Source organism: Zootoca vivipara, chromosome 6, assembly GCF_963506605.1.
Source record: "Zootoca vivipara chromosome 6, rZooViv1.1, whole genome shotgun sequence".
Taxonomy (NCBI): Eukaryota; Metazoa; Chordata; class Lepidosauria; order Squamata; family Lacertidae; genus Zootoca; species Zootoca vivipara.
This window is the reverse complement of record NC_083281.1, coordinates 35,522,993-35,536,802: the sequence shown is the minus strand read 5'-3', so window position 1 is coordinate 35,536,802 and position 13,810 is coordinate 35,522,993. Positions and strand designations below refer to the sequence as shown.

Below are 13,810 nucleotides of genomic sequence, written 5' to 3'. Positions count from 1 at the left end.
GAACGAAATAAATTAAAGGCATCAGTAGGGGAAGCAGGCATGGGGCAAGGGAACAGCAGCTTTTCCTGGTGAGTGAAAGTTCGAAAACAAAATGGGAAAGATTCGAACTCAAAACCTTTGTGCTTGAAATTAGCACGGTAGATCCTGCGCTAAATTCCCTGTCAGGCTTTTTGGAATCAGAAAGTGTAAATTTAAAAATACTACAAACAATAGAAAGTCAGTGTCCTGTGTTTGTGTTATGTGTTACATTCTACCCAAGTAATATGAAGCAGGTATGTGGAACCTCTGGCCTGTCAGATGTTGCTGAACTACAACCCCCATCATTCTTGGCTATTGGTCATGTTTGCTGGGGCTGATGGGAGTTGTGGTTCAGGAGCAAGCTTCCCACACCTGATGCAAAGCAACCCATAGAAAACAAAGAAAAACAAGCCATACGGCCAAGTGTAGGTCTCAGGCCTGGTTTGACAGTTAGGGTAGGCCTTTGGCTTGTGGAAGTAATTTCTGCCCACCCCAGTACATGCATTGTTTAAAATGTTCCTTTTACATATCTGCAAGCGGGCCTACATTTCATCGAAAACCTGAGGCCTAAATCTTTCCACTTGGCCAAGATGAGTCCCCACATACATATGGGCAGTAAGAAACTTTGGGGGTGAACCACACCTGGGCAAAAAACAGAGGCCACAATATTGTATCTGTCTGTGGTCCCCAAATGTAGGAAATTTAGATGCATTATTTAGAACAGGGTCCTGAATAAACCCTTAATTCAATAGTGGGGAACCCGCAACCCTTCAGATGTTGCTAGAATCCAGCTCCCATCAACCCCAGCTAGCATGGCCAGCAGTTAGGGATGATGGGAGTTGTGGTCCATTTACATCCCAAGGGTCGCAGGATCCTTACCTGTGCCCTAAAGTTCTTTCTTAAGTAGAATGTAACAGCCGCTTTTTCTGCCTGGTCCACTCCCCAAAGCATGCAACCACATGAGAACTGGAGGCAGCTATTTATTCCTGACAACTTTAACCTGTGCAAAAATCAAAAATCAACCCACCCCTGAACCAGATTTCGCAGCTTTAAAAAACAAACAAAAAACCCCTCAAAATATAATTTGGACTGCTGGAGAAAGCAAAAGTGAGAAAGGAGCAGCCGTTTCCCCATTTCCCAGAACTGAACAACTGGGGACAGGATTTGCAGAACTCATGCTGAAACAAAGGGAGGAGGCTGCGCCAACATTCAGGCTCTCTGAGCTTTCACTTTGCTGAAGTCTTACACGTTTTCCGAGCTGCTGTTCTCTTGCTAGGTGCCTGCCTTCCCTAAGCCTGGAGGCAGAGGCTATTCACTGTTCCCCCACCCCCCCACTCTTTTTTGGCCGACTCGATGCCCTGAAGCCTGTTGATCCAGTATATTCCCTACTGATTTCCCAACATCATTCCCTGGTTTCAGGAACAAGGGGTGAGCTGTGCATGTCCTCCTCCTCCTCCCGGAGGTAGGCGGGCTTTCCCTGAGAACTGGGAGACTGTTGCGTTTTGACGGGGCAGTTGGCCACCATGTGAGCAATGCTTTGGCAAAAGTGGCATTTCTTTGGTTGTGGCGGGAGCTTGCATTCTTTGGCGTGGTGATCCAGGCCGCCACAGTTGTAGCATCTGGGAGAGAGAAAAGAGATGGGGAGATGAGGTGCAGGAGAGGTTCCTAAGTGCAATTTGTTAAAGATCGCAAGAAGCCTTTGGCCTTCTCTTTCTTTTTAAGACATCACCTTTAAACCACAAAACCAACATTAATTTACTTACAAGTTCTAAGTGCTCTGGGTCCAGGATACTCAAGAGTAAAAACAACCACAATGTAAAAGAATTAATAATTTCAAATCCTTTAATGAACCCAACCAGGAAGCAGAATATGCCATCAGATGCAACTGCACAAGAATAAATATACAGTGGTATCTTGGTTCCTGAACAACTTAGTTGTCGAACAAATCGGCTCCCGAATGCCACAAACCCGAAAGTAAGTGTTCCGGTTTGCAAACAGTTTTTGGACGCTGAATGTCCGACACAGCTTCTGCAGCTTCCACTTGAGTGCAGGAAGCTCCTGCAGCCAATCGGAAGCCACACCTTGGTTTTCGAACAGTTTCAGGAGTCAAATGGACTCCCGGAGTGGATTAAGCTAGAGAACAAAGGTACCACTGTAATTGCAGAGTTAGAAGGGAACCTAAGGACCATCTAGCCCAGGCATGTCAAACCTGCGGCCCTCCAGATGTTTTGGACTACAATTCCCATCTTCCCCAACAACTGGTCCTGCTAGCTAGGGATCATGGGAGTTGTAGGCCAAAACATCTGGAGGGCCGCAGGTTTGACATGCCTGAATTCTAGCCCAAAGCTGTCCCATACAGGGATAGAACCTGTGACCTTGGCGTTATCAGCACCATGCTCTAACCAACTGAGCTATCCAGTACAATTCTCTCCAATTTAAGCATATAAGAATTAAGGACACACACCATGTGTATCCCCCGTGTATGGGACGCAGGTGGCGCTGTGGGTTAAACCACAGAGCCTAGGGCTTGCTGATCAGAAGGTCAGTGGTTTGAATCCCTGCGACGGGGTGAACTCCCGTTGCTCAGTCCCAGCTCCTGCCAACCTAGCCGTTCGAAAACACGTCAAAATGTAAGTAGATAAATAGGTACCGCTACAGCGGGAAGGTAAACGGCATTTCCGTGTGCTGCTCTGGTTCGCCAGAAGCGGCTTTGTCATGCTGGCCACATGACCTGGAAGCTATACGCCGGCTCCCTCGGCCAATAACACGAGATGAGCACCACAACCCCAGAGTTGGTCATGACTGGACCTAGGGGTCCCTTTACCTTTACCATGTGTATCATGAGTGGAAAGTACACATGAACACCACTAGGGGGCAACCCTGCTCTGCTATCACACTGTTGCCAGCTACTGTACTTAACATCTGCTGTGGAAGGCAAGATTGATACAGTGATGAATCCAGAGTGGAGTCCCTAAGACGGTTGGATGGTGCCTTGTCCAGTTCCTTCTTGCAACTCCTGCAACCAAGCTGGTGCCAAACGTATTGCTCTGTCTTCCTTTGGACCTTTTCAGGAAGGCCAAGTTGGGGGGGGGGTCTTGTTGTCTGGGCAGCCCAGGACCTCCTTGTGCCCAGGGCGATCACTTGGGTGCTGCTAATGCAGCGCTTTGACTTCACCCCTGGAGGCGCACTCCATTGCCTCTTGAGAAACACGGGTGCCAACAAAGTTCACCTTCATCTCCAAACACATTCCTCATGAGGAGGCATCCACCCAAGCATATTTCCCTGCCATGTGCATTTAAAAGAATCCCGGGCTGCAAGATGTTAAGCTGTGACATTCAAAAGCAGTCAATACTGCACAAAGCAGACAAATGGCTGAACTCAGCCTTCCCCAACCTGCTGCCCCTTCAGGTGTTCTGGATCACGACTCCAATCAGCCCCATTCAGCATAGCCCATGGTCAGGGATGGTGGGAGTTGTAGACTCTTTTCTTTTTCTGATCTCGCTGTGCAAAGGGGAGGGGGGGTCTATGGGGAAATGAGACCGATCACAGCTCCATCCTGCAAACACACGTTCGCAGAACAGGAGCACCAGCCCGTGCTATTCAGCCCCGGGTGCTTCTGACCTCTGACCTTTCACTTTTGAGTTTTTTGCCCTTTCCTGGGAAATTTGCATCTGCGATTCATTTAAAAGGGTGAGGGAAAAGCCCCTAGCACAATGTAAAGGCTGCTGCCCAATCCGAAAGCCACTCAAGCTCTTTTGAGTTGCTTGGGCTCTGGCCTTAAAGTAACAAACTCTAGCAAGGTAGCATTCAAGGTAGCATGCCTGCTACAGTACTGTGGGGAAATGGCCCTTTAATTGTAGTGACAGCAGGCAGGCAGCCAGGTTGGACAGCAGCTGAAGGTCCTGCAAGCCACATTGCCTCTTGCCACTCTCCCTATTGGGCCTCTGGGCACTGATTTTTAGCAGCGGACAGTCGGCACTGCAACTTTTGAATGGGAGCAAAGCTTGGCTCCCACCTGCAGTGGACAACCACCAATTAAATTTGCCATAAATGTAATGCCTCAGCCTACAGATCTATTAAACAGATTTAATAGATCTATAGCCCAGGACACTGAATTTTTGGGGGGGGGAGGGGAGTGAAAAACCCAGCATGCCGAGAGGCTCACAAAGTCTGCCCTGGGGTCTCAACCAAGGAGACCAAGGACAATCGCGAGACCCACCCTCCCAAAAGTGTGTTTGGGGGAGGAAGCAAAATAGATGTCTTTTTTGCCTCATGGTAGTGGCTGATATGGAAACCAGGCCTCTGCAGGACTGGGAAGTTTAGGCCTTGCTGGGGAGAAACCCCAAACAGCCTGACTTGGGATTTCTCTTTCTCTTCTTATGCCCACTTCCCTTTGTGCCACTGCTCGAAGAATGGAAGGGAATTGTTTTTCTCTGGAGAGTTCCTCTGATGCAAGAAACAATTGGTTGCTGATCCTGAAAGATGAATTGAACATTGGGACTTTTTGAATCGTTAGTAATACAGTGGTACCTTGGTTTAAGAGCAGCTTAGTTTATGAACAACTTGGATTAAGAACGCTGCAAACCGGGAAGGTGTTTTGGTTTGTGAACTTTGCCTTGGAAGCAGAACATGTTCTGCTTCCTGTTGAGCGTGTTCCATTTGTAAATTGAGTCCCCCGCTGCTATGGGAAAGCATGCCTTGGCTTAAGAACACTTTGGTTTAAGAACGGACTTCCAGAACTGTTATACCACTGTGTCTTCTCCCAAAGCATCCTGGGAACTAGTTGGTTAAAGGTGCTGAGAGTTATTAGGAGAATGCTTCCCCACAGAGTTCCCTGGGAAGCGGGGTTGACTGTTAAACCAACTCAGGGACAGGGCCGTCTCGAGCAGGTTGGGAGCCCTGGCACTGAGATCGCAGGGCTTCGCCGTGCAGCGTCCCCCCTGCCGGCCCAGTGCCCCGCGCCACCGGGACTATACCTAGAGCCGGGCCTGCTCAGGGAATTGGTTTAAATCTGGAAATAACCTCTTCCCTGCCAAAAGATCCAGGAGACCAATCTATGACTGACACAGGCAACCAGACCTCTGGCATGCAGAACACCCAAGGCCTCATAAGCACAGCAGCTCCTTGTTTCCTTGCTTGCGCCAAGCCTTACCTATCTCCTTTCGGCCTGCGCTTCTGGAGGTTTTTCCCCTTTGGCCTCCTCTCACTGCCGATGCAGAACACTCCCCCTGGACCCGTGACTCGGATGGACTCCAAACCCTTGCAGGACTTCTTGAAGGTGAATTCGACTGCCTCTCCTTCCTTCAGGCTACGAAAGCCTTCCATGTGGAGCTTGCTCTGGAGGCCGGGGGGGAAAACAGAAAATTATCCTGTCTGTGATTTTGTTTCCATCAATGCATAACCCCATACTTTATCAAACCATTCTTTAACAGTTGGAACAGCAGCTGGACCACCATTTTCCTGCATATTATTATTATTATTATTATTATTATTATTATTATTATTATGGGCTTTGTGTCAGGAAATTGGATATAGAATTGCTGCGAGACATTCTGGTTTTGCTTGCAACATATTAACATGGTTGCTCTTCTAGAACTCAGACAGGCCTAACTCAAGCTTCTGGTTTATAGCACATTTGCAGAAGAACCCAGGACAATAAGAAATAGAAAGCATGTGCCGGAGAACACACACACGCACGCACAGAGATTTCAACTAATTAAAACTCAATCAGCTACATTGAAAGACTCCATTGAACCACTGTGCTTGTAACATCTGCAGAGTGCCCCGATCAGGTCTCTAAGGGTCATCCTCTAACGCTTGCCCCGATTCATTTCTCAGCAATAAAAATGGATTGATGGTTGTGTACGTGTGTGCCCCTGGAGTGCTCAGTTTACCATTGTGATATAACACCTCCTCCTTTTTGCCTTTGATAGAAAAACATTTGTTGTTTAAATCCTGAGTTCCACAACCATTTTATCTAAGGTGACATAACCGTGGAACTTCCTAGGTTTTTCACAAGGAGAAGACTTTTCCACTGTTGCTGAAATAAGACTCTGCTAGTAAGGGAAATTCCCTTATGCTGAATAGGCTTCCTCGTGAGAAAAGGGAAAACTTGGCAGCTATGCTCTGAGAACTATAGTTCTGTGAGGGGAATAGGGGTATTCTAACATGCTCCCCATACAAAATATGGAAAGAATGAGGGTGAGAGATAGCAAGTGAGGTTGTGGTTAAAATTAGATTAGCACTGGGGACTTATTAGTTCAAACTCCCTATTGCTATCATAATCAACAACAGCAACAGAGCTAAAATACAGTGTGTAGTAAATTATGGTGTAAAGTGCCACCTCAGGATTAAAAGGAGCCCTATGGTCATTTTAGATCTGTTTTGGGAAAAGTGAAAATAATACCGTATATTTCCGCCTATCCTGTGTTAACCATTTCCAAGACTTGCTGAAGTAGTTCCCACTATCCATCCTTAGTCAGGCAGGCCATCTGCTGTACACAACAGTTCCTTAGAACAGAAGGTTGTTTTTTTTTAAAAAAAAAATGAATGGAACATGCCCACCATTCATGAGTTGCTCAGTATCCTAGATCATGTGACTGCACTTAACTTCCCTCTGGCCGTGTTGCAGGGAAAGCCCATATTTAAAAATGGTGCAGAGCCATTGTGTTGATTGGCTGTCTCACAGTCAGTGTTGCCTCTCTCTCCCCAAAGCAGAGAGTATTTAATTATCTTCTTCCGTATCCTCTCTGCTACCAACAAGCATTGGCCCCTCGGCAATTCTAAATGCATAGAAACTTTGTTTGTTTGCTAATTAAATAAAATGCAAGTGTATTAAAAGTAAAACAAAGTAAGATGCAGGCTGATGAAATTATTCCAAGAATGAAGCTGTGATAAAGAAGTCACATTTAATTTGCAATCCTAAACACTGGACACAGTTGGGCTTACTTTGCACTAAACATACATAGGAAGTGCAGTTGTTTTAACACATCCTTTTGCTAACCGGGTGCCTTCCAGATGTTTTGCACTATAACTCCCATCAGCCCAGCCCCTTGTCTGACTGGAAGGTGTGCTTGAACTCTAATAATGCCTACTACTTCGCTGGATGGAGGGGAGAGAGGGAGTGCAGAAACACACCTTCCATACATAGGTAAAGTTTAAATCCATTGCTCTTCCCTCTTTTGTCTCTGGCCCCACCCACCCCTGGAATGTGGCCCCCAGAGGTTGCCCAGAAGGGAATGCAGCCCCCCCCCCGACTGAAAAAGATCCCCCTTCCCTGATTTGCAATCATTGCACCCACAGAAGCAACTGGGCAAACTATCCAAATAGAATGAAAACTGTGGGCACCTTGTGATAGTTCAAAGAGGTACATTCAAATCTCACCTTTGGCATGGCCTCACCACATAGACCTGAGCATGGGTGTCCAGAGGTAGGGGCAAGGGGACAAGCACCCATCACCCCAGGCAAACCATAACCCAGAATTGCCTGCTTTAACTGTTGTTTTTTACAGAGTAACGCTCTAGGATTTGTGGAACCTGAGATAGGTGGCAAAATATACAGGCACTATTCTTTTCATATATATTTCTGAGGAACTAGCCTGCTCCTCTGCTTTCAGTGTTTTTCCTTGCCTCCCCCCCCCCAAGAAAATTCCTGTGAGCACCCGTAGGTTTGGTTATGCCACTTGCCCCATCCCTAGTAGAGCTCAGGCCACCGCACCAGAGACTTGGGCTCTGTACACACCATACATTTAAAGCACACACCACCCTGCAAGAATTCTGGGAGCTGTAGTTTTTGAAGAGTGCTGGGAACTGTAGCACTGTGTGGGGGTAAAGGGCAGCTCCCAGGATTCTTTTAGGGTGCTTTAAATGTATGGTGCCTAAACAGCCTTAAACACCGTTTTCAGTTTAGGTTCTCCAAAAGTCAGCAGGCTAAACATCAAAAAGCAGAATGTGCTTCTCTGTTGACTGAGCAAACAAGTCAGACTCCTGGTACTTTTCAACCAGACCTGGGAAGGAAGAAGCATGCAGCTTTTCCCCATTCAGCAGTTTCCCTCTACAACCCCTCCCCCAGCAATTTCCCCCTTGGCACCGGAAGCACGCACCTGGGAGAGGGTTGTGGTGTCACGTGGCAGCACTCCCTTCCCCAACCCATCCTTTCACCTCTCTCCTTTGCAGCTGTTTGGGCTGCATCAATAGGAGTATAGCATCTAGATCAAGGGAAGTAATAGTACCACTGTATTCCGCTCTGGTCAGACCTCACCTGGAATACTGTGTCCAGTTCTGGGCACCACAGTTCAAGAAGGATATTGACAAGGTGGAACGTGTCCAGAGGAGGGCAACCAAAATGGTCAAAGGCCTGGAAACAATGCCTTATGAGGAACGACTTAGGGAGCCGGGTATGTTTAGCCTGAAGAGAAGGGAAGGTTAAGGGGCGATATGATAGCCATGTTCAAATATATAAAAGGATGTCATATAGAGGAGGGAGAAAGGTTGTTTTCTGCTGTTCCAGAGAAGCGGACATGGAGCAATGGATTCAAACTACAAGAAAGAAGATTCCACCTAAACATTAGGAAGAACTTCCTGACAGTAAGAGCTGTTCGGCAGTGGCATTTGCTACCAAGGAGTGTGGTGGAGTCTCCTTCTTTGGAGGTCTTTAAGCAGAGGCTTGACAGGCATATGTCAGGAATGCTTTGATGGTGTTTCCTGCTTGGCAGGGGGTTGGACTGGATGGCCCTTGTGGTCTCTTCCAACTCTATGATTCTATGTTTGACAGCAGCCAGAGTCCCATATCTGCTTCTGAGCCCTCTAGCCTGGCCCCTTACACCCTTTGCATTATTACCTGCTCTGTCATTGCAAAAACAGGGCCAACCCAGTCATACATTATTATTTTTGAAACAAAAAATAAAAAACATTCCTTCCAGTAGCACCTTAGAGACCAACTAAGTTTGTCATAGGTATGAGCTTTCGTGTGCATGCATATCTATGACAAACTTAGTTGGTCTCTAAGGTGCTATTGGAAGGAATGTTTTTTTTTATTTTTTTGTTTCGACTACATCAGACCAACATGGCTACCTACCTGTAACAAGCACTGTTTTTTTGTTGGTCTTTCATCGGATAGCTTGCCTTAGCGCTCCCAGTAATCAGTCTATTAAGATTGATAGAACAAAACCTTTACCCCTTATCGGCGTTCAATTCTAATCACAAATGGGGCATATCTTTGACATTTTGAGGCAACGCAAGCATATAATCCTTGCTGCAGATTGGCATATCAATCTATTGTTGGCATGGATTCAAAGTGCTGGGGCTTCTACAAGCTTTCCTTTGATGTCAATGTATGAGGTTCGATCAAATGATTTTCAAATCCAATTTCACCCCTGGCCACAGATGCTTCACAGTGGTGTCTTCTCATGCAGCTGGGAGGGAGGATGCTGAAAACTCTCCCCCATCTCAATAGAGTTGCACCATTTACACATAAGCATGGAGCCATATGGGGTCGAACCATAAGAGAAGCATCTCCCACCTGGAAATGTGAATCATAGCCATATCCTGAAGGACAGATTAATCCCAGATGCCAGATGTGCCCGTTTTGAGAACAGATGGGTCTACTGAATTGTAAGCTTTCAAACAGGTACTTCAAATAAATAAAACTCCCCCACTCTTTAGCCTTATCTGGTACTCTGGGAATGCCTATAATGACTGGGAGCTGCAGCAAAACGTTACAGCATGGACTGTACCCCTGGCGGCCACTTTAGTGCTTCTAAAGTCAGTGATGGCCACAAACTTGGATGGCTTTAAAATAGGATTAGACAAATTCATGGAGAAGGCCATCAATGGGAGCCAGTGTGGTCTAGTGGTTAAGAGCGGTGGACTCATAATCTGGCGAACCAGGTTAGCTTCCCCGCTCCTCCACATGCCAGAGCTGGGTGACCTTGGGCTAGTCACACTTCTCTGAAGTCTCTCAGCCTCACTCACCTCACAGAGTGTTTGTTGTGGGGGAGGAAGGGAAAGGAGATTGTTAGCTGCTTTGAGACCCCTTAAAGCAGGCATAGGCAACCTTGGCTCTCCAGATGTTTTGGAACTATAACTCCCATGATCCCTGACCACTGGCCCTGTTAGTTAGGGATCATGGGAGTTGTAGTTCCAAAACATCTGGAGAGCCAAGGTTGCCTATGCCTGCCTTAAAGGGAGTGAAAGGCGGGATATAAAGTCCAAACTTTTCTTCTTCATCAATGGCTACTAACCCTGATGGCTAGGTTCTGCCTCCAGGGTTGTAAGCTGAATACAGATTGCTGGAAACTGCAGGAGAGAGGATCTTGCACACAGATCTTGCTTGTGGGTTTCCTATAGTCATCTAGCTGGCCACTATGAGAACAGGATGCTGGGCTAGATGGACCATTGGCCTGATATAGAAGGGCTAATCCCTGTTTTCCCGAAAATAAGACATACCCATAAAATAAGCCATAGCAGGATTTCTAAGCATTTGCGCAATATAAGTCATACCCCGAAAATAAGACATAGTGATAGGCGCAGTTCTGGAGGGCACCAAGGAAGAGGCGTAATAAAAATAAGACACCCCCTGAAAATAAGCCATAGTGTGTCTTCTTGAGAAACATGGTATGTTCCATTCTGGATTCCAGCCACTCCATCCCCCACCCCTCATATTGTTCCCAACATTAGTCAGAATTATGTGCCCATTGGGTATGTCCAGTCCTCAATGGACTGTTCTGAGAATGTCCTGCCCTTTTGGGATTTCCCCCAAGCCCACTGATACCTCTGCCATGTGTGAGTAGGTGTCAATTGTTTTGGCAGCTCATGGGTGGAACATCAGAAACAGCGGGAGTTTCCAAAAGTTTACACCAGCATTTCCTGAAATGCTGCCTCCCCCCTCCCCTTATTGAGATGCTGCCCATGAACATTACAAAGAAAACAAGGCTGCTCTTGTGCAAGGTTTTCAAAAGCTGGTTTTCCAACTGCATAAATTTTCCATAAGACACCCTACACTAAATCATCACCATCATCCTTCAGGAACAAACAAACATTTTCATATGGCACCAGAAGGCAAAGAGTGAAGAGGGCAAAGGAACCCCCAGTCAGGGGAGCTCCAAAGCCCGGGGGCTGCGGCCAATAAGACACCGTCCAGAGTACCCACCTGCTTCATCAGAAGGCAAGGGAACAGGGAACTAAGACTGTGACCTATGCAAGTGGGCAGGCTCATTTGAAAGAAAGCAACCCTTAAGATCTCCTGGTCCCAGGAGTAGTAGAAATGGGCACTGGCCTTGGGATTTGGAGGGCAACTTTGGTGCAGGGCTCCAACCTGGGAGAGGCAGGACATGCAAACTAAGAATTAGGCTGTATTTTGTCTTGGACACTCTGTGCTGGGCAGTGGGCCTTTTGCTGCATTGGGGTCCTGACAAATGCCCAACTTTGCCACATTCTGGAGCCAGACTTGCTAGAAGCCACGTTCATCTTCTTCTTAAATAATTATATTATGTCCCTCAATACAAGGATTTCCAGGGCTGCCAACAGCAAGCAAGCACTATAGCTCAGGAGTAAAGCATTTGCTTTTCGCGCAGAGGACCCTTGCTTAAATTCCTGGCGTTTCCAGTTATGGTTGGAAAGAGGCCCATCTGAAGCCCTGAACAGTCATATACAAAGCAGTACAGGGAAGCTTCCTGCATTCCCTGTGGTGTGGTCTCATTCTTTTCTCAGAAAGGCAAAGAGCCACATTGGGCAAGTTAATTCAGAGAGGTTCAAAGTAAGGCAGTTTCTTATGTTCCTAAAAGCAAAAGGGTCTGAAAATAACAATCTTGCCCACTTTCCAGGGTGGCACCCTCAGTTCCTGTAATGCGCTACACTAGCCAAGGCTGTGGAGCCTCACCTGTTGCCCTGGCTGAGCTGAGCAGCACTCTTAGAGCTGCACATAGTAGGGGGGTAGTCAGGACTAGAGGAGGGCAAGCTGTCTTGTCTGCCATTGCTGACCTTCTTGAGGAACCCAGGGTCACCCTTCCAAGGGCTCCCGGGAACACAGTTCAGAAAACTATAGCAATAAAACAAAGATACATCCACATATACACACCTCAAACTCAGTGATCTGATGTTTACAGAGATACTGAAACCTCAAGGACTCAGGTGGGTAGGTGCGTGTGGGTGCATGCATGAGCCACATTTTTAAAAGTCCATCTCCCCAGTGGTCAAAGAGATGCACCAATTTGCACCAGGGGACAAGTTAGATCAGTGTCTCCTTGCAAATATGGGCAGCTGACCCTCTGTGCTGGAAGCAGTTGCCTCTCCGTGAGCGCTGAGTGAAATGTGAAATACTGCTGTTTATTTTGAGGAGTGCTTGAGAGATTGGCCAACCAACACCAACACCAACAAAAAAAGCAATCTTCTCTCCCCTGGGGAAGAGGAGGGAGAAAATTGCAAGGAAGGCTGTCCACCCCCCCCTCCCTTTGGCCCTGGGTCTTTTGAAGTGACCTGCAAAAGAAGCTGGTGGTCTTCAGAGCACCCCAAGCCCTCCCCCCTCCTTCACAAAACACACACATTGTTCAAATTCCTCTGTTATCAGATAGGTAATCAAACTGAAGCCCATTGAATTAGTCAAATAGCCCCCTTGCATCTGAAAGGAAGAGGCCCAAGCCCCATCACCACACACCACACACAAAGCAGGAACATTCCCAGGCCTTCTCCCAAAACTCTTCCACCACCCCTCCCCCCCTTCTTCCCCCAAAAAAGGACTTAAGAAAAAAAGAAACAGGAGCTGTTAGAGGGAGAGAGACAGAGACAAGAGCACAAGTGGGAGAAGCAGAGATTCTGGTCGCAAAGGCGGCAAAAAGAAGGGATTCAGCTTTTAACCACCAGAACTGGGCAAAGGGAACAAAGAGCTGCCCTGGTCCACAGGGATGGCCAAATTCCAGAAGTTCCAGTGTCTTTGGAGGAGGGGAAACTTGGCTGTGTGAAAACCTGAGTCTGTCTCCATCCATGGAAGTATCATCTTTTAAAGCTGGCGAACGAACGACTGCCTATTTTTGCCATGGTGGTGCAAAATGTGTATATAATTGGGGTTCTGCAGCTACCATGGTATAATTGTGGCTGCCTATAGTGGTATTTAAAGCCTGGTTTTGATTCTTAAATGCAACGAGGTCTGTAATGGAGGTCTGGAGACGGAAGCAGGCTTCCACCAACAGCTGGATGATGGTCAAATCTGGATGTGCTATGCATACATGCTGATGCTCAGTGGTGCAGCATCTGTTTGCATGCAAACAGTCCCGGGTTCAATCCCCAATATATTCAGGTAGGCATGCAAAAAAAGACTCCTTTCTGAAATCCTGGAGAGCCACTGCCAGTCAGTGTAGATAACACTGAGCCAGGTGGACCAAGGCACTGATTCAGTATAAGGCAGCTTCCCGTGTTCCTATGTTCCACCCAGGGCCCCTGGATATTACACACAAGTAAAATACTGGATCAAGGCCAGAGTTAGAAAAATATACCCGGCACCTAATGATCACTACTCTTCCTAACCTAACAGTGGCATTTTCTGTTTGCTGAGAAAAAGGAAGCAGTTAACGTTCTGCTTTATATTTCTGCAATGCAACCTGCCCTTATCTTTTGCATTTTGAGACCTCTATATGCCACTTTTTCCGAAACACATTTTTTTTAAGAGGCAAGAATGAATGAATATGGGCACACCATTCTGATTTCAACATATAGACACAAACATAGATAAGGATGCACTCTGCCCACAACAGCTTCTAAGAATATAAGAAATGCCCTGCTAGATCAGGCCAAAGGCCCAT

General features: G+C 46.9%; 1 protein-coding gene across 1 annotated transcript in view; it reads right to left on the bottom strand.

Annotated features, from left to right (window-relative positions):
* Positions 1–1,420: 1,420 nt before the first annotated feature.
* Positions 1,421–13,810, bottom strand: part of LIN28A (lin-28 homolog A) — a 46,861-nt gene continuing 34,471 nt past the window's right edge. Inside the window, exons 3-4 of the mRNA XM_035120502.1 lie at positions 5,171–5,355; positions 1,421–1,637 (exon numbers count right to left, since the gene is read on the bottom strand). Coding sequence (XP_034976393.1) covers positions 1,421–1,637; positions 5,171–5,355 — 402 coding nt within the window. The remainder of the gene's footprint in view (positions 1,638–5,170; positions 5,356–13,810) is intronic.